The sequence below is a fragment of the Oncorhynchus keta genome, chromosome 20 (genome assembly GCF_023373465.1).
Source record: "Oncorhynchus keta strain PuntledgeMale-10-30-2019 chromosome 20, Oket_V2, whole genome shotgun sequence".
NCBI lineage: Eukaryota > Metazoa > Chordata > Actinopteri > Salmoniformes > Salmonidae > Oncorhynchus > Oncorhynchus keta.
In genome coordinates, this window is record NC_068440.1 from 34,129,844 (window position 1) to 34,152,224 (window position 22,381).

Consider the following 22,381-nt stretch of genomic DNA (forward strand, 5'->3'; position numbering starts at 1 on the left):
CGGGGGGGTTGAGAGTGAGAGAAAGAGGAGGGGAGGGGGTTGAGAGAGAGAGAGAAATCAGATTAAAGACTATAATCCAATTCAGTCAGATCATAAAATCTGGAGGAGGGTGATATTTGAGAAATGATCTCTGTCTCTCTGCTTGAGCTGGGTTTCAATGCGTCTGTCTGTATGCAGTATACAGTAGTAGGGAGAAATTACACACTAGAAACATCTGGGTTCATGGCCTCTCCGACTGACGGTCGAGGTGGGAGTTTAGCGACAACACTCAAAAGGCCCTGCGATTCACGTTGACACACAGTGGCAGATGCCTCAGATGCCAGCTTCTACCCAATGCCACAGACTCTAATGAATAGATTCCTCAAATCATCCGTAACCTCTCTCTATGGATTAGGGCTGGAGAGCTAGACAACACCATGATATCCCCCTTTAATAACGCTTGCTAGCGCTACATTCATTACCCTTATCGCTGCTGTGGGAGGACACTAACTATAAATACCCAGGGAGTGTAATTGCTTTGGTATAGTCAAAGATGAGGCACATATCCTTTTGAGCTGGGAACTCACCACAAAACAGAAACTATCAACTGCTCATGCTCCGCATCTCTGAGAATGTGTGTGTGTGTGTGTGTGTGTGTGGGGGGGTGAAGATTAACATACACACATATTTCTGTATCAGGGAAGCTAATTTACATAAGAGAGATTGGGAGGTGTATTTTCTTATTTAAATATTTCTGAAAGAGTATGCTAAGTGATACGGTCACACTTCATTGAGCCTGTATCTAAAGCTAAAGGCTCATTGTAAGATAATAGCAATCCAAACATGGGGGGAAAAAACTCCTGCTCTACACCATATTAATAAAGTAATTACATTTTGATAACCATATGTGCTCCGATCTTTTTTTTCTCGCTTAGCCTCTGGAGCTGTCACTCAACAAACAATTAGCTTGGTTACTAATTGAATATGTAGCAATGATAATACCCAATTTGGCAACAATGACAAGAAAATCTACATTTTACCACATTGCCAATGCAATTGCAATTGGTCACTTTTTACAATATAATAATAGTTTGCTGCAGATACAAACGGTGTCCCCCAGGGCTCGGTGCAAGGCCCCTTACTCCTTATCATGCCAACCCCTGCCGATGCATTGGGTCCCTTTTTTTTATTTTTTTTTACAATGTATTAATATTCAATTTTCTCTATTTCCATTGGGTTCATATTTCATGTCTTTTTGGGAGAGAATGGTGTCAGTAATGGAGTGTGTAATGGAAGTCTGCGAGACGGAACAGAAGAAAAGGCTTTTCACCCTGGTTGAGCTTCAGGAACACCGTCCCACTGCCAAAAAGCCACTATTCCACTGTGTTATTTACTCCCTTGTGTTGTGGGATAAGACCATTCAAATAAGAAGAGAGCAGAGCTCACTTTACACAAAAGACAAAAACTGTCTAACTGGTGGAGCCAAAATGGCTGCCCGATACTGGTCGCTTGAAAACTGCTGTGTCATCATCACTGCAGTGACTAGCTTTCAACTTGAATATAAAACACTACGCTTTTAATAGCAAGGCTAATGAATACAACAATACACACATACATTATCAGGCCGTGTCATTTTGATTGTGACAAACAGGAAACAGCTAATTTGTCTACTTAGCATGTTGTTAACAAAAAGGAATGTCCCTTGCCGTGAGACCTACAGTACCAGTCAAAGGTTTGGACACACCTACTCATTCAAGAGTTTTTCTTTATTTTTACTACTTCTACATTGTAGAATAATAGTGAAAACATAAAAAATATGAAATAACACATATGGAATCATGTACAAACCAAAAAAGTGTTAAACATATCAAAATATATTTTATATTTGAGATTCTTCAAAGTAGCCACCCTTTGCCTGGATGACAGCTTCGCAGCCTCAACATTCCAACCCTAAGCAACAGCAGTGGCTGCAACTAAGGAGGTGGTACCGTTAACTCTCTCTCTCTCTCTCTCTCTCTCTCTCTCTCTCTCTCTCTCTCTCTCTCTCTCTCTCTCTCTCTCTCTCACTCACACACACACACACACACACACACACACACACACACACACACACACACACACACACACACACACACACACACACACACACACACACACACACACACACACACACACACACACACACACACACACACACAGCCCCCCGATTAATATTCCACAGCCTCGTGTCTGGCACACCACGGGCTGCCAAGGGACAGGTATGTGTGTCACCCTTTTGATTCAGGCAGGAGGAGATAGAGGAGAGGCAGAGGGAGGAACAGGAGGAGATAGAGGAGAGGCAGAGGGAGGAACAGGAGGAGATAGAGGAGAGGCAGAGGGAGGAACAGGAGGAGATAGAGGAGAGGCAGAGGGAGGAACAGGAGGAGATAGAGGAGAGGCAAGCTGTTGGTAGTGGAGAGGCGGAGGGAGGAACAGGAGGAGATAGCTAGCTGTTGGTAGGGGAGAGGCAGAGAGAGGAACAGGAGGAGACAGCTAGCTGCTGGTTGGGGAGAGGCAGAGGGAGGAGCAGGAGGAGATAGCTGTTGGTAGGGGAGAGGCGGAGGGAGGAGCAGGGGAAGGAGGATCTTGCTAGCTGCTGGTAGAGGAGAGGCAGAGAGAGGAAGAGGGGCAGGATGAGATAGCTAGCTGCAGGTAGGGGAGAGGCAGAGGGAAGAGCAGGAGGAGCTAGCTAGCTGCTGGTAGGGGAGAGGCAGAGAGAAGTGCAGGAGGAGCTAGCTAGCTGCTAGTAGAGGAGAGGCAGAGAGAAGAGCAAGAGGAGATAGCTAGCTGCTGGTAGGGGGAGGCAGAGGGAGAAGCTAGCTAGCTGCTGGTAGAGGAGAGGCAGAGTGAGGAGCAGGAGGAGAGGATAGCTAGCTGTTGGTAGGGGAGAGGCAGAGAGAGGAGCAGGAGGAGCTAGCTAGCTGTTGGTAGTGGAGAGGCGGAGGGAGGAACAGGAGGAGATAGCTAGCTGCTGGTAGAGGAGAGGCAGAGGGAGGAGCAGGGACAGGAGGAGCTCACTAGCTTCTGGTAGAGGAGAGGCAGAGGGAGGATTAGGAGGAGATAGCTAGCTGTTGGTAGGGGAAAGGCAGAGGGAGGACCAGGAGGAGCTTGCTAGCTTCTGGTAGGGGAGAGACAGAGGGCGGTCTCATTTCACAACTTTAAGTTAGAGGTTTAACTTAGAGGCCTTTACAGCAGCAGCAGTGGTAACATCTGTCAGCTTTACGTCACACTGTGTACCCTACCGGCAGTCAAACTTAACCCTGTGTTGACCTTTGACCTCTGTCTGTTGGGGACAGCCCTTGCGGCCGCCAAAGGTGAAATGAAAAACGGACGCAATTAACGGGACTATTTAGGTGTGAAACACAAGTTTTTCCTTTTGACTTCCATTAAGTGTCTGCATCAGTCAACGTTGGCTGAGACGTCTTGATACAGCACCTTAACGTGGGGAGCTGAGGAAGGCCAACTATGGGTTCATTACTGACAAAGTGAGCATGGAAGTCCAGCTGGGGTAGCTAATTACCCGCCTAAGACATGAACTGCATCTTAATATAACAGTGATAACGGTCAGCAGTTACCGTTGTATAATCACCTCACGTCGTGACAAAATGCCCATTAATGTCCACCTTGGTGGCGGTGTTGAGTGTGTGTGTGTGTGTGTGTTTGTGTGTGTGTGTGTGTGTGTGTGTGTGTGTGTGTGTGTGTGTGTGTGTGTGGAACTGATAGGGAGGGGGGGGTGTGTGCGTGCATGCAGTGGAACTGATAGGGAGAGTAGGCCTTAATCACTTTGGAGGAAACTAGCACCTATTACCTGACGAAAGCCAGCGATAGAACATAGTCCGAGTTGACAGCTATTAGCCAATCACAGTCCTTGCTGTGGGGATAGGGGTGGGGGAAGTTGGGAGACAGGATGAAGCCGTTGGATCCAGTCAAGTTTCCTCCACAGGGGGCTGTAAGAGAAAACGACAAGTGAGAAAAGGTAACATGTACTTGTCTGACTCTGACACTCATGAACTGTCTCTGTTATGTACCACAGGGAAAACTGCATGCCATTCTGTGGAGATATACTGGTGTTTGGGGCTGCAAACTGCAGAATTCCGGTAACGTTCCTAAAATGACCAAGTTCTCAGAAAATCCTGGTTGAAAGTTTCCCAGAATCACAAGGGAATACCTGGGAAATCCTCCAGACAGGATTCCCGGAAAACCTGGGAATGTTTGGGAAAGTTAACAGAATGTTTAAACCATAACAGTAACTGATGTAGTTCATTTTGACAGATCAGACATTATAAAGCCACATTAAAACAAGACACCCGTGATCAGGAGTTGACAAGAATCCTTGAGGTTTCGTTATAAGCACACTATCTCTGAAAAGTGAGAGAGATCTTGGGATCTGCTTCCAATAATTTGATCTTCATTTAATGTTTTGCCTCGTTCAAAACGGTTGGAGAGCGATGACAGTCAATCATCTCTAGAGCTCAAGTGCTGCTTGGCGCCAGCAGGTTTTGGCAACACTCGGAGATCTTAATTCAATATGTTAATTAGCAGGCTAGGAGGCTGGGGATGAGTAGCATGGTCTGAGTCCCTGTTAGTACTCACCTTAATACAACCCCCTGGCTCTACCTGTAATTAAAGCACTCACCTATGCAGACAGGAGGGCTGGGTTGCCAGTAGTAGCGGTTCTCCACCTGTATACAGGTAATCTTCATCTCTCCCTGGAGCTCGTACCCAGGGTCACAGAGAAAGGTGACAGTGTCACCCGGCTCTCGTCCGTCCCCGTTACGACTGCCGTTCATGGGGACCCCCGGGTCTCTGCAGGCGGTGGCCACTGAACCTGGCAGGCACAACACAGGGAGGGAATCAAATCTATACAGGGGCTTTATGCAATCACTTTGAAGATGACATAGATAGACATTCATAACACCTTTATGTTGACATGACATAATGAATGTTGCAGTATCTTTCATAACGACCTTCAAAACACATAACCAACAATGTCTCTGAGCCCAATAACATTTCAGAGAATAACCCAAAGCTGCACGCTCTACCAGACTTCATTGCTTTTGAAGATATACACTTCAAAGGCTTTTCACAAACGGTAAACTACTCACTTGAGAATTCGATGGCGAATCCGGACTTGCTGATGTAAAAGTCAGTCTCGAACTGAATGGTAACCAGGTTGAGGGTGCTGTGTATCCCCTCGGGAAGCAGAGAGCCAGACACCTCCCTCAGGGACATCTCATTCTCAGGAGGACCGTCCCACACCTTCAGGATGTCATGTGACGCCTCTGTGTCGAAGGCCAGGAACTGCAGACTGAGGGACGAGGAGGAATAAAATTGTCATTTAGGTTTGGATGCAAAATACCAGTTCTTGGTAACTAAATTCTATTTTTGTTTTCATAAATCCTGGTTGGAAGATTCCTGGAATCAGCAACCCTAGACTGCAATAAATTACTTGCAATAAATCACAGAATAACAGAGTAATAATGGTAGATGATAATGGAAGGAACTTGAGAAATTTGCCCAAAAGCAGAGTTTGTAGGAGATCATTTGTGGATGACCTTTGCTCCTCACAGGGAAAAGGGGTTTAAATCAAGTAAAATCACTGAATCTCTTATACAAACACACACAGTTTGTTCTACATTGATATTGATACAGTATTGGTACTGCATTAGTATTGGTACTGCATTGATATTGGTACAGTATTGGTACTGCATTAGTATTGGTACTGCATTGATATTGGTACAATATTGGTACTGCATTGATATTGGTACAGCATTGATATTGGTACAATATTGGTACTGCATTGATATTGGTACAGTATTGTTACTGCATTGATATTGATACAGTATTGGTACTGCATTAGTATTGGTACTGCATTGATATTGATACAGTATTGGTACTGCATTAGTATTGGTACTGCATTGATATTGGTACAATATTGGTACTGCATTGATATTGGTACAGTATTGGTACTGCATTGATATTGATACAGTATTGGTACTGCATTAGTATTGGTACTACATTGATATTGGTATAGTATTGGTACTGCATTAGTATTGGTACTACATTGATATTGGTACAATATTTGTACTGCATTAGTATTGGTACTACATTGATATTGGTACAGTATTGGTACTGAATTGATATTGGTACAGCATTAGTATTGGTACTGAATTGATATTGGTACAGCATTAGTATTGGTACTGAATTGATATTGGTCCTGCATTAGTATTGGTACTGAATTGATATTGGTACAGCATTAGTATTGGTACTGAATTGATATTGGTACAGCATTAGTATTGGTACTGAATTGATATTGGTACAGCATTAGTATTGGTACTGAATTGATATTGGTACAGCATGGCACATTTAAGGGTATGTGTTTATTTCTTCTGGTTTTTCTCCTTTTTTTATGCAAGCACTCAGCTGAAGGCCAAAGTCCGTTAATCTTTTACATGGAAACCAGATACAACACAACAAAGTCCTGTTGTGATGCCAGACCGAGGTTCCTGGCTAGGTATAATGATGCTTTAGAGAGAGAAAAAAAGGAGCAATAAGTCAGAAAACTAGGCCAGTAATTGGTGCTTGTGGTCATAACACTCCTTCCATTCAGCAGACAGTGCTGATCATGACATCAGTGGCAGGAAATAAAGTCATGAATAAAAATATGATTTCAAACGAGGTGCGCCACTGGGAGTTGGAACAGAACAAATTGTTTGCCTCCAAGGTGACACGGTTCCGGCTCTATACAATACTAATAATTGAATGTATGATTGAGCATTTGAGGCTCATTAGACTGCCTAGACCTGGGCTCTCAGACTGAAAACAAAGAGGGACCAGGCATCTATAGACTATACTGGAGAGAGCACAGAGGTACCCCTGTCACACCACTGAGCTGAGTCCAACAGAGCCAAGCTGATCTGATCGCCTTGGCCTGGTTACCAATCTATCGAAGTTGCGGAAAATGGACGGTAGAGGTCTGTATTGGAGAAGGTTGAGAGCTTCAAGTTCATTGGTGTGCACAACACCAAGGACCTATCATGGTCCAAACACACCAACAGAGTTGTGAAGAGTGCACGCCAACGTCTCTTCCACCTCAGGAGGCTGAAAAGATTTTGTATGGAACCCAAGATCCTCAAACAGTTCTACAGCTGCACCATTGAGAGCATCCAGACTGGTTGCATCACGGATTGGTATGGCAACTGCTCGGCATCCGACCGCAATGCGCTACAGACGGTAGTGCATACGGCCCGGTACATCACTGGGGCCGAGCTCCCTGCCATGCTGGACCTCTATACCAGGCGGTGTCAGAGTAAGGCCCTAAAAATTGTCAAAGATTCCAGCCACCCAAGTCATATTGTATTGTATTGTGTTACAAATTTTTATTTTGTTTATTTAGCCAATTTTCCGTACTTACTTTTTAAAAACTCTGCATTGTTGGTTAATGGCTCGTAAGTAAGCATGTTGTATTCACCGAATGTGACAAATAACATTCGATTTGATATACTGATGTACTGGACAATGTTTGCTTTCTGGAGCCATGAAAGTGTATTCACTTTTCCATCAAAGTAATTTAGCAGGCACTTTTATCCAGAGCAACTGTCAGTGTATGTGCGTGTGAGTGTGAGAGAGAGCTGTAAAGTCTTGTACTTTTGCTAGACAGATATATAACAAGACAGCCTTGGCAGGGCCTTTGCTTGGCTGTTGAAACGCACAGAGATGAGACATGAGAGGACAATACATGAAAAGGAGGATACTTGATGAATACTAGTTCATTATCAGTAGTACCTTACGATGTTGCCAGAGTCCACCTCAATGATCCAGGTGCAACGGAGGTTGTTGTCGTAAGGGAACGGGTATCCTGGGGACAGTATACGTCCTGACGACTCGCCTGTGAACTTTCCTCCACATTCAGCTATAAGGAGAGACCATAGAAATAGAATCAGAACATGATAGATATCTAGCTACGGAGAGACCATTGAAATATAATCAGAACATGATAGATATCTAGCTATGGAGAGACCATTGAAATATAATCAGAACGTGATAGATATCTAGCTACGGAGAGACCATTGAAATATAATCAGAACATGATAGATATCTAGCTATGGAGAGACCATAGAAATATAACCAGAACATGATAGATATCTAGCTATGGAGAGACCATAGAAATATAACCAGAACATGATAGATATCTAGCTATGGAGAGACCATAGAAATATAACCAGAACATGATAGATATCTAGCTACGGAGAGACCATAGAAATATAATCAGAACATGATAGATATCTAGCTATGGAGAGACCATAGAAATATAACCAGAACATGATAGATATCTAGCTATGGAGAGACCATAGAAATATAACCAGAACATGATAGATATCTAGCTATGGAGAGACCATAGAAATATAACCAGAACATGATAGATATCTAGCTATGGAGAGACCATAGAAATATAACCAGAACATGATAGATATCTAGCTACGCTACGGAGAGACCATAGAAATATAACCAGAACATGATAGAGCTCCATATGGAACGGTCTCTAGCTCAACCTTTAAGTCTTTACTGAAGACTCATCTCTTCAGTGACCATAGAGTGTAGTCTGGCCCAATACGGAAAGGCTCTGGAGCAGCCCTTGCTGTCTCTGCCTGTTCCCCTCTTTACTGGGATTCTCTGCCTCTAACCCTGTTACGGGGCTGAGTCACTGGCTTGCTGGGGAGCCGACCACCTGGGTGGGTTGATTCACTGTTGTGGTCGGCCTAATCGGAGATCTTTGTGGGCTATACTCGGCCTTGTCTCAGGATGGTAAGTTGGTGGTTGAAGATATCCCTCTAGATTTCTATAGCCCTGTACGTCCTCGGATGGGGCCACAGACCCCTCCTGTCTCAGCCATATTTAAATATAATCTGGAGTACTTCTCCTGTCCATTCGGTGTCCTGTGTGAATCTAGTGCGTTCTCTAATTCTCTCCTTCTCTCTTTCTCTCTCTCGGAGGACCTGAGAGACCATGTCCCAGGACTACCTGAAATATAATCAGAATTTGATAGATATCTCCCCAGTCCACCTGACTGTGCTGCTGGACTGTTCTGAGACCATACATTTGAAATATAACCAGAACATGATAGATATCTAGCTATGGAGAGACCATAGAAATATAACCAGAACATGATAGATATCTAGCTATGGAGAGAAATAAAAGAACATGAGATAGCTATGGAGAGAAATAAAAGGAGATACTGTAGAAGTTTTGCAGTGACGTATATATAACTATATGCTGTATTGGGCTGGAGGTATCCATGGACAGGAACACAGTCACACACACACACACACACACACACACACACACACACACACACACACACACACACACACACACACACACACACACACACACACACACACACACACACACACACACACACACACACACACACACACAGAGCTGAGGGGAAATAATTAGTGGCTGGCTGGCAAACAAATGGAACATGTCTACCGCTCCTCATGCGAACGTGAAGCCGTGTGATTCATCTCAATAAATCATCTCAGTAATAGATAATCTCACAAGATGCAGACTGCTGGAGAGAGTCCCTAATGGTACCCTGTTCCCTATGCAATACACTACGTTGACCGGGGCCCGTAGGGCTGTCAGTAAGATAAGCATCCAGCTCAAAACCAGCTCTTACAGTGTGGCAGTGCAGTGGGGTCAGTGTGGCGGTGATGTGTGGTGGTGCCGTGGGGGCAGTGTGGTGGTGCCGTGGGGGCAGTGTGGTGGTGCCGTGGGGGCAGTGTGGTGGTGCCGTGGGGGCATTGTGGTGGTGCAGTGGGGTCAGTGTGGTGGTGATGTGTGGTGGTGCCGTGGGGCAGTGTCGTGGTGCCGTGGGGGCAGTGTGGTGGTGCCGTGGGGGCAGTGTGGTGGTGCCAGTGGGGGCATTGTGGTGGTGCAGTGGGGTCAGTGTGGTGGTGATGTGTGGTGGTGCCGTGGGGCAGTGTGGTGGTGCCGGGGGGGCAGTGTGGTGGTGCCGTGGGGGCATTGTGGCGGGGCAGTGTGGAAAGGGGCGTGGGGGCAATGTGGTGGTGATGTGTGGTGGTGCCGTGGGGGCAGTGTGGTGGTGCCGTGGGGGCAGTGTGATGGTGCAGTGGGGACAGTGTGATGGTGCCGTGGGGGCAGTGTGATGGTGCCGTGGGGGCAGTGTGATGGTGCCGTGGGGGCAGTGTGATGGTGCCGTGGGGGCAGTGTGGTGGTGCCGTGGGGGCAGTGTGGTGGTGCCGTGGGGGCAGTGTGGTGGTGCCGTGGGGGCAGTGTGGTGGTGCCGTGGGGGCAGTGTGGTGGTGCCGTGGGGGCAGTGTGGTGGTGCCGTGGGGGCAGTGTGATGGTGCCGTGGGGGCAGTGTGATGGTGCCGTGGGGGCAGTGTGGTGGTGCCGTGGGGGCAGTGTGGTGGTGCCGTGGGGGCATTGTGGTGGTGCAGTGGGGTCAGTGTGGTGGTGATGTGTGGTGGTGCCGTGGGGCAGTGTCGTGGTGCCGTGGGGGCAGTGTGGTGGTGCCGTGGGGGCATTGTGGCGGGGCAGTGTGGAAAGGGGCGTGGGGGCAATGTGGTGGTGATGTGTGGTGGTGCCGTGGGGGCAGTGTGGTGGTGCCGTGGGGGCAGTGTGATGGTGCAGTGGGGACAGTGTGATGGTGCCGTGGGGGCAGTGTGGGGGTGCAGTGGGGGCAGTGTGATGGTGCCGTGGGGGCAGTGTGATGGTGCCGTGGGGGCAGTGTGGCGCTCCCGTTGGGGCAGTGTGGCGCTCCCGTTGGGGCAGTGTGGCCTCTATCTTTCTCTCTCACTCTTTGTCCTCCCACCATCTCTCGCTCTCTCTCTTACTCACTTCCTGTCTCTTTCTCTCTCAATCTCTGTCCTTCCACCATCTTTCTCTCTCTTACTCACTTCCCATCTTTTTCTCTCTCACTCTCTGTCTCCCTGTCCCCGCCCCTCTCTCTCATTCTCACGCTCTGTCTTTCGCATTCACTCTCTCTCCCTCCTCCAGAAAAACTGGCCTGGTTGACTTCAGGACGTTTGGGCTTTATTATTAATGGAGCCCACATCTGCGTTTCCTTTCAGCAGGTTCATTTGCATAATCCGTCTACATGACAAACAATGGATGCACAGTTCAATGAAGCTTGAATAACAAGGTTCAGATCGCTATTGATTTATACTCTACATTAGAGACGTTTTTAGATACCGGAGAGAGGGAGAGAGAGAGAGAGAAAGAGAGGTCCCCATCTCGCTTCCTCCCTCTAGTCTTAACCAACATCCTATGGAGCTCATTCCTCACAAAGCAAACGTTCAATCACACATCATTGGCTTCTCAGGGGTGCTCAATCACATCTGATTGGCCACTTACAAATCTAAAATCAACAGAAAAGAGAGATAGCAGACTGTAACTTGCTGTTTCCCACTTAATTGTCCAATCTCATTGACAGACACTGACACAATGCTAAATGTGTCCTGCTTGGAGCACTGTACTGATATTCAGTTGATACGGCATGTTTTCTCTAATAGATCTTCTGCCTCTTGTTTGCTTTTGCAATACATGAGCAAAGGTATATGGACACCTGCTTGTCAAACATCTCATTCCAAAATCATGGACATTAATATGGAGTTGGTCCCCTCTTTGCTGCTATAACAGCCTCAACTCTTCTGGGTAGACTTTCCACTAGATGTTAGAACATTGTCTGTGGGTCTTGCTTCCTTTCAGTCACAAGAGCATTAGCGACACTGATGTTGGCCGATTAGGCCTGGCTCGCAGTCAGCGTTCCAATTTATCACAAAGGTGTTCGATGGGCTTGAGGTCAGGCCTCTGTGCATGCCAGTCAAGTTCTTCCACACCTATCTTGACAAACCATTTCTGTATGGACCTCGCTTTGTGCACGGGGGCATTGTCATGCTGAAACAGGAAAGGGCCTTCCCCAAACTGTTGCCACAAAGTTGGAAGCACAGAATTGTCTAGAATGTCATTGTATGCTGTAGCGTTAAGATTTCCCTTCACTGTAACTAAGGGGCCTAGCCTGAACCATGAAAAACAGCCCAAAACCATTATTCCTCCTCCACCAAACTTTACAGTTGACACTATGCATTGGGGCAGGTAGCGTTCTCCTGGCATCCGCCAAACCCAGATTCGTCCGTCGCACTGCCAGATGGTAAAGTGTGATTTATCACTCGATAGAAAGCGTTTCCACTGCTCCAGAGTCCAATGGCGGCGAGCTGTACACCACTCCAGACGACGCTTGCCATTGCACATGGTGATCTTAGGCTTGTGTGAGGCTGCTCGGCCATGGAAACCCATTTCATGAAGCTCCCGACGAACAGTCCTTGTGCTGACGTTGCTTCCAGAGGCAGTTTGGAAGTCGGTAGTGAGTGTTGCAACCGAGGATGCGCTTCAGCACTCGGCGGTCCCGTTCTGTGAGCTTGTGTGGCCTACCACTTTGCGGCTGAGCCGTTGTTGCTCCTGTATTGGCTAGTTGAATTCAACTCTCACATATTCCAATCTTCCCAAGATATTACTAATTCAAAATAAAAAAAATCAAACGCTATTCACTTTAAGAAATGCAAAACACTGCAAATTGTTTGACAAAGTTCAATTAAGAGGATATAATGCAACATACGGTCTAATTAAACCAGCTGGATTAACTAACATTATACAGCTGCAGACTGCAGTGCTGGTTGTTCTACTGTAGCATAACAATGACCTGCAGGAGCTCTGCCTGGTCTGGTCTGCACTCCCCTAGCCTGGTCAGTACAGTATGCAGAGTAGGAGGTGCATGGGCTGCAGCTTAGATCATTATGACAAATGGGAGGGAGCTGTGTTAACATTTTCTTCTGTGGTTAACTTGACATGAAGAGAGAAGGGTTGTGCTGCAGTACTGTACTGCTGGGTTAACTGGGTTAACAACAGTAGTTGAAAATAGATGGAGAGCCGTCTAACAATCAGCTATGCTTAGAGTCAACAGTTGATCCTGATCATAAGGCTTTACCATTCATATGCACACTCCTTTTGTTACTCTGTTCCCTTACCAATGCAAGAGGGCAGGGCGTTGTCCCAGGCACGTCTCTCTCCGGTCATACACTTGAGCACTCTGCTGCCGTGCAGGGTGTAACCAGGGTTACACCTGTAGGTGATGGTGCTGCCAGAGAAATGTCCCTGGTCGTTGACCTTGAAGCCAAACTGGGGCACTCCAGGGTCTTCGCAGTGGGACAGCTCGAAGCCTGGAGGAGGGAGGGGTGGGGTGGGGGGGGGGGTGGAGTGGGGTGGATTGAAGGAGAGAGGGAGGGGAAAGGGTGGTTGGGGGGGGGTGGGAGGGGGGTGGGGTGGGGTGGGGGGGTGGAGTGGGGGGGGGGGGTGGATTGAAGGAGAGAGGGAGGTGAAAGGGTGGTTGGGGGTGGGGTGGATTGAAGGAGAGAGGGAGGGGAAAGGGTGGTTGGGGGTGGGGTGGGTGGATTGAAGGAGAGTGAGGGGAAAGGGTGGTTGGGGGTGGGGTGGATTGAAGGAGAGTGGGAGGGGAAAGGGTGGTTGGGGGGTGGGGTGGAGTGGGGTGGGGTGGGGTGGGGTGGATTGAAGGAGAGAGGGAGGGGAAAGGGTGGTTGGGGGTGGGGTGGGGTGGTTTGAAGGTGAGAGGGAGGGAGAGAAAGAGATAGAGAAGAAAATCAATCAAAGTCACAAAGGGCTCTGCTACAGTAACTTGACCCCAGAGAACAAGCAGAACCACAGTGGCCCCGGGGGAAAACTCCCTAGAAAGAAGAAACATGAAGAGTAAAACAGGCTCGGGAGGATCCTCCTCCTTCTGGCAGTGTAGGACGAGGTCACTATGTCACAACTCTGGGGTAAAAAAGGATTGGAGCATTTGGTTGAGCCTGCCTACAGTTCCACATGGGTGGGGCTTGCACTTTTAGGTGCTTCTCCATTGGTTCTATCTTATTACATCTGGCATGGTCAATCAAGCTCATCTTTGAAATAGTTTTTGAAAACCAGATATGTGATGTTAACACAAATATCACCTGCGCCAGGCTGGACACAGGCATGGAGGCTTATGATTTAGCCACACAGTTTTTGGCCTCCTCTCTTAATGTTCCAATCAGTCATTTTGAGTTATTTCCGTGCTGCTTGCATTGCATGTACATGGGGCGGCAAGTAGCCTAGTGGTTATAGCGTTGGGCCAGTAACCGGCTCGAATCCTCGAGCTGACAAGGTAAAAATCTGTAATTCTGCCCCTGAGTTAACCCACTGTTCGCCGGGCGCCGAAGACATGGATGTCGATTAAGGCAGCCCCCCCCCGCACCTCTCTGATTCACATTGGTTGGGTTAAATGTAGAAGACACATTTCAGTTGAATATATTCAGTTGGACAACTGACCCTTTCCCTATGTCGTTAGGGGCTCAGAACAGAGAGAATGTAAGTTATGGTGGTCATTAGCTTTAGTCATTCCGACTTGAAGATCCCACTGGGCCCGGAGGCAGGGATGGGGCCTGTACTAAGCAGGCAGAACAATTAGGATTAAGCGCTTGGTTAATTTGTCTAGAACTCTTGGTCGGTACAGGAGGAGCATGGGCCGGCTTTCTGTCAGAGACACTTCCTGTTATTATCTTGCCCTAATCGTTTCCGTTTGGCACGCAGTCATAATTACACAGCCAACTGAGAGAAATAGGACAGACATAATGATGCTGTTCTTTTTCCTTGTCTTTCAAAGTGCCACCCCACATTTTAGCAGCTGACAATTTCCTATTTGCTGGTTTGAACTCTGCCCTGTGATATTAAGGACGCAGCCAAGCTAAAACAAGACACATCCCTCTGCCCTCTCCTCATCACAATGACAGCTACCTTTCAAAATACAAAACCCACATAAATGCAAAGCACCCAGTTCCATTTGCCTCCAATTAAGTGTAGAGCCTCAACATAGTGTTTGACACGACACTCATAGACTACTGAGCAGTCACCGTGACGGCATTGCTCTATACCCTGAGAAAAAAACAGTCACCGTGACGGCATTGCTCTATACCCTGAGAAAGAAACAGTCGCCACGACGGCATTGCTCTATACCCTGAGAAAAAAACAGTCACCGTGACGGCATTGCTCTATACCCTGAGAAAAAAACAGTCACCGTGACGGCATTGCTCTATACCCTGAGAAAAAAACAGTCACCGTGACGGCATTGCTCTATACCCTGAGAAAGAAACAGTCACCATGACGGCATTGCTCTATACCCTGAGAAAAAAACAGTCACCGTGACGGCATTGCTCTATACCCTGAGAAAAAACAGTCACCGTGACGGCATTGCTCTATACCCTGAGAAAAAAACAGTCACCGTGACGGCATTGCTCTATACCCTGAGAAAAAAACAGTCACCGTGACGGCATTGCTCTATACCCTGAGAAAGAAACAGTCACCATGACGGCATTGCTCTATACCCTGAGAAAGAAACAGTCGCCATGACGGCATTGCTCTATACCCTGAGAAAGAAACAGTCGCCATGACGGCATTGCTCTATACCCTGAGAAAGAAACAGTCGCCATGACGGCATTGCTCTATACCCTGAGAAAAAAACAGTACCCTGAGAAAAAACCACGACGGCATTGCTCTATACCCTGAGAAAGAAACAGTCACCATGACGGCATTGCTCTATACCCTGAGAAAGAAACAGTCGCCACGACGGCATTGCTCTATACCCTGAGAAAGAAACAGTCGCCATGACGGCAATGTTCTATACCCTGAGAATAAAACAGTCACCATGACGGCAATGTTCTATACCCTGAGAAAAAAACAGTCGCCATGACGGCAATGCTCTATACCCTGAGAAAAAAACAGTTGCCATGACGGCAATGTTCTATACCCTGAGAATAAAACAGTCACCATGACGGCAATGTTCTATACCCTGAGAAAAAAACAGTCGCCATGACGGCAATGCTCTATACCCTGAGAAAAAACAGTCACCATGACTGACGGCATTATTCTATACCCTGATTCAGAGCACAGTGAAAACAGATTCAAATCCATGACGGCAGATGCTGTTGCTGGTGTAACAAAATGCTTATACCCTGAGTAAATGTAGTAATACAATAACACACATTATCCATATCTAGTAATACTATAACAATACACACATCATCCATACGTTAATATGTAGTAATACAATGACACACATCATCCATGACGTTAATATGTAGTAATACAATGACACACATCATCCATACGTTAATATGTAGTAATACAATGACACACATCAAATGTATAATACAATACACACATCATCCATGACGTTAATATGTAGTAATACAATGTTCACATCATCCATAGGTTAATATGTAGTAATAAAAACAGTACACACATCATCCATGTTAATATGGTAATACAATGCTCATCCATACCCTGTAGTAATACAATAACAAAAACATCATCCAGGTTAATATGTAGTAATACAATAACATACACACATCATCCATATATGGTAATACAATAACAATACACACATCATCCATACGTTAATATGTAGTAATACAATAACAATACACACATCATCCATAGGTTAATATGTAGTAATGGGACAATGATTACACACATCATCCGGTTAATATGGTAATACAATTACACACATCATCATCCGTTAATATGTAGTAATACAATAACAATACACACATCACATAGTTAATATGTAGTAATACAATAACGTACACACATCATCCATAGGTTAATAGTGATGACACACACATCATCCACAGTTAATATGTAGTAATACAATAACAATACACACATCATATGTTAATAGGTTTATCATTGTAATATGTAGTAATACAATAACAATACACACATCATCCATGTTAATATGTAGTAATACAATGTACACACATCATCCATACGTTAATATGTAGTAATACAATAAAATACACACATCATCCATGTTAATTGTAGTAATACAATAACAATACACACATCATCCAGTTAATATGTAGTAATACAATAACAATACACACATCATCCCACGTTAATATGTAGTAATACAATAACAATACATCATCCATATAATACAATAACACACATCATCCATACGTTAATATGTAGTAATACAATGACACACATCATCCATACGTTAATATGTAGTAATACAATGACACACATCATCCATACGTTAATAATAGTAATACAATATCACATAGGTTAATATGTAGTAACACACATCATCCATACGTTAATATGTAGTAATAATATACACACATCAGTAATACAATGACACACATCATCCATACGTTAATATGTAGTAATACAATAACAATACACACATCATCCATACGTTAATATGTAGTAATACAATAACAATACACACATCATCCATACGTTAATATGTAGTAATACAATGACATCATCCATACGTTAATATGTAGTAATACAATGACACACATCATCCATACGTTAATATGTAGTAATACAATAACAAGACACACATCATCCATACGTTAATATGTAGTAATACAATGACACACATCATCCATACGTTAATATGTAGTAATACAATGACACACATCACACATCACATCATCATCATACGTTAATATGTAGTAATACAATAACACATCATCCACACATCATCCATACGTTAATATGTTAATATGTAGTAATACAATAACAACACACACATCATCCATACGTTAATATGTAGTAATACAATAACAACACACACATCATCCATAGGTTAATATGTAGTAATACAATAACAGTAATACAATACACACATCATCCCATATGTAGTAATACAATATCATCCATGTAGTAATACAATAACACACATCATCCATACGTTAATATGTAGTAATACAATGACACACATCAATACAATAACAGTACACACATCATCCATACGTTAATATGTAGTAATACAATAACACATCATCCACACGTTAATATGTAGTAATCATCCATACGTTAATATGTAGTAATACAATAACACATCATCCACACATCATCCATACGTTAATATGTAGTAATACAATAACAATGACACACATCATCCATACGTTAATATGTAGTAATACAATAACAACACACACATCATCCATACGTTAATATGTAGTAATACAATAACAACACACATCATCCATACGTTAATATGTAGTAATACAATAACAACACACACATCATCCATACGTTAATATGTAGTAATACAATGACACACATCATCCATACGTTAATATGTAGTAATACAATGACACACATCATCCATACGTTAATATGTAGTAATACAATAACAATGACACACATCATCCATACGTTAATATGTAGTAATACAATAACAATACACACATCATCCATACGTTAATATGTAGTAATACAATGACACACATCATCCATACGTTAATATGTAGTAATACAATGACACACATCATCCATACGTTAATATGTAGTAATACAATAACAATACACACATCATCCATACGTTAATATGTAGTAATACAATGACACACATCATCCATACGTTAATATGTAGTAATACAATAACAACACACACATCATCCATACGTTAATATGGTATGGATGTGCCAAATGGCACCCTATTCCCTATTTAGTGCACTACTTTTGACCAGAGCTCATAGAGTCAGCCATAGGGCTCTGGTCAAAAGTAGTGCAACTATGTAGGAAATAGGGTGCCATTGTGAGACTTGGCCCTGGGCTTCCACTGACCTTTATTATGCAATCAAACAGCTAATCCTGAAGGTGGAATGAATTCTCCCACCAGACATAGATTTTATAGATTTCAAATGAGATAGCCCACCAGCGGGTTGATCTTTATTTTCTATCATCTCTGTCAGAACTGACACCCTGCTGAATGTTACACAGGCTAGCTACTAGCTAGTTCAACACATGAATTGTTGTGTTCTTTTACTTCTGTGCCAATACAAAGTCGGATTTTCTACGGGGGGCTGGGACGAGGTCAACAAAGACCAGCGTCGTGGCTCTTTTTCAGGTAATTGATACTACCTTGGACCAAGCTGTGGTTTAATCCCTTGAAATCCACTCCAGGCTGTCAACAGCGTTCTAATACCCTTTAACTCCTAATTGTTTTACAACGCAGATGGAGAGACGGGAGAGACTGATACGAGTGGTATACCAAACATTAAGAGCACCAGCCTCAATTCGTCGGAGCATGGACTCTACAAGGTGTCGAAAGTGTTCCATGGGGATGCTGGCCCATGTTGACTCCAATGCTTCCCACAGTTGTGTCAAGTTGGCTGGATGTCCTTTGGGTTGGTGGATCATTCTTGCTACACACAGGAAACTGTTCAACGTGAAAAGCCCAGCAGCATTTGCAGTTCTTCACACAAACCAGTGTGCCTGGGACCTACTACCATACCCCGTTCAAAGGCATTTAAATATTTTGTCTTACCCATTCACCCTCTGAATGGCAAACATACACAATCCATGTCGCAATTGTCTCAAGGATTAAAAATCCTTCTTTAACCTTGTCTCCTCCCCTTCATCTACACTGATTGAAGTGGATTTAACAAGTGACTTCCATAAGGGATCACAGCTTTCACCTGGATTCACCTGGTCAGTCTGTGTCATGGAAAGAACAGGTGTTCTTAATGTTTTGTCTACTCAGTGTTTCTGGATGGATGGACTGGATGGATACTGTGTCCGTAAATGTATAAGCTGCAAGTAGAAGCCTAAGTATTTTACTCCAACGTGAATTAGGTGTTCCTAATGTTTAGTCTACTCAGTGTAAATCTAGAGTGAACAACAAACACCTTTACTCTATTCCTTGTAAATATCAACATGATGCGGAATCATGACAAAGATAACATCTCATAACACATAATATGACGAGCTACTTTCACATAGGGAACGAAGGCCATGTTTCACTCCCTCTCCAAGCCTTTTATTAGGGTCCTATCTACATCAGTGTGTCTGGGTAATCAATCATAGGATGACCCCTATCCCAGTCTGGATCATTGAGAACCAAGGTAACATTTTATATTAACTTTCAATAATAAGCAATTAGTAGATCATTTATAACTCATGTTTTACAATTAGCAAACAATTTACAAATGTTCAGAAAACACACCTTATAATTGAGTGTAATTTAAAGTTACTATAATTATTATTGATATTCATTAGTCTTTGAGATGGTGTGTTTATTTTTACTCTTGTGCAGTAATTATTAGTCAACATGTTTATTTTTGTGGGACTCTGTCTGTGGAAATGTGAAGTTGTTGTTATTTTTTTATTAAATCTGTAAAAATTAACTAAAATATATATATATAAAAATAGAGTTATTATAGCAAGTGTTTCCAGAACCACAGCTCTACGACTAGTTGGTAACTTACTAGAATACGACCAGCTTGAAGACTGGTTGGTAATTTACTAGAGTACGACCAGCTTGAAGACTGGTTGGTAATTTACTAGAGTACGACCAGCTTGAAGACTGGTTGGTAACTTACTAGAGTACGACCAGCTTGAAGACTGGTTGGTAATTTACTAGAGTACGACCAGCTTGAAGACTGGTTGGTAACTTACTAGAGTACGACCAGCTTGAAGACTGGTTGGTAATTTACTAGAGTACGACCAGCTTGAAGACTGGTTGGTAATTTACTAGAGTACGACCAGCTTGAAGACTGGTTGGTAATTTACTAGAGTACGACCAGCTTGAAGACTGGTTGGTAATTTACTAGAGTACGACCAGCTTGAAGACTGGTTGGTAACTTACTAGAGTACGACCAGCTCTACGACTAGTTAGTAACTTACTAGAGTACAACCAGCTTGAAGACTGGTTGGTAACTTACTAGAGCAGACCACCTTGAAGACTGGTTGGAAACATACTAGAGTACAACTAGCTTGAAGACTGGTTGGTAACTTACTAGAGCAGACCACCTTGAAGACTGGTTAGAGTATGACCAGCTTGAAGACTGGTTGGTAACTTACTAGAGCAGACCACCTTGAAGACTGGTTAGAGTATGACCAGCTTGAAGACTGGTTGGGAACTTACTAGAGTAGACCAGCTTGAAGCCCTCTCCGGTGGACTCCGGGTCAGAGTAGAACTCCAGCCACAGGTTGTTTGAGGTACTGATGAGGGTGAGACCCAGCATGGCTGAGCCTGTAAACGCCCCCAGGACATGAGCAGTGCTGTCTTTACCATCATAGATCTGCGGAGATAAGAGTTCACTTTAGTTAATTTATTTGGCCTTACAGAGAAATGTGTCTTGCATTAAAGATCACTGAGTTAAAGACGCTATTAAACCATCAACATTTACAGACAACATTACATAGAAGACAACAGCCACATTAAACAGATAGAGCTACATAGACTCTAAATAAACTGATAGAGCTACATAGGCATTACATAATCTGATAGAACCACATAGACACGACATAACCTCATAGAGCTACATAGACACTACATAATCCGATAGAGCTACATAGACACTACATAAACAGATAGAGCTTCATAGACATGACATAAACTGATAGAGCTACATAGACACTACATAATCTGATAGTACTTCATAGACACGACATAACCTCATAGAGTTACGTAGACACTACATAACCTCATAGAGCTAAATAGTCACTACATAAACTGATAGAGCTACATAGACATGACATAATCCAATAGAGCTACATAGACACTACATAACCTCATAGAGCTACATAGACACTACATAATGGAATAGAGCTACATAGACTCTATATAAAAAGTTAGAGCTTCATAGACATGGCATAATCCGATAGAGCTACATAGACACCACATAACCTCATAGAGCTACATAGTCACTAAATAAACTGATAGAGCTACATAGTCACTACATAATCCGATAGAGCTACATAGACACTACATAACCTCATAGAGCTACATAGTCACTACATAATCTGATAGAGCTACATAGTCACTACATAATCTGATAGAGCTGCATAGACACTACATAACCTCATAGAGCTACATAGTCACTACATAATCTGATAGTACTTCATAGACACGACATAACCTCATAGAGCTACATAGACACTACATAATCCAATAGAGCTCCATAGTCACTACATAATCTGATAGTACTTCATAGACACGACATAACCTCATAGAGATACATAGACACTACATAATCTGATAGAGCTACATAGACTCTACATAAACAGATAGAGCTAGATAGTCACTACATAAACATATAGAGCTAGATAGACTCTACATAAACAGATAGAGCTTCATAGACATGGCATAATCTGATAGAGCTACATAGACATGTCAGCTACATAGACACTACATAATGGAATAGAGCTACATAGACTCTACATAAACAGATAGAGCTTCATAGACATGGCATAATCTGATAGAGCTACATAGACACTAAAT

At 43.9% G+C, this 22,381-nt stretch overlaps 1 protein-coding gene across 2 annotated transcripts in view; it reads right to left on the reverse strand.

Annotated features, from left to right (window-relative positions):
- The window catches only part of LOC118399009 (CUB and sushi domain-containing protein 3-like), a 908,305-nt gene that overhangs the window by 242,401 nt on the left and 643,523 nt on the right, over positions 1–22,381 (reverse strand). For both annotated transcript variants that reach the window (XM_052472732.1, XM_052472731.1), the window contains exons 23-28: positions 21,023–21,179; positions 13,071–13,262; positions 7,804–7,930; positions 5,124–5,326; positions 4,655–4,846; positions 3,827–3,965 (exon numbers count right to left, since the gene is read on the reverse strand). In XM_052472732.1, coding sequence (XP_052328692.1) covers positions 3,827–3,965; positions 4,655–4,846; positions 5,124–5,326; positions 7,804–7,930; positions 13,071–13,262; positions 21,023–21,179 — 1,010 coding nt within the window. The remainder of the gene's footprint in view (positions 1–3,826; positions 3,966–4,654; positions 4,847–5,123; positions 5,327–7,803; positions 7,931–13,070; positions 13,263–21,022; positions 21,180–22,381) is intronic.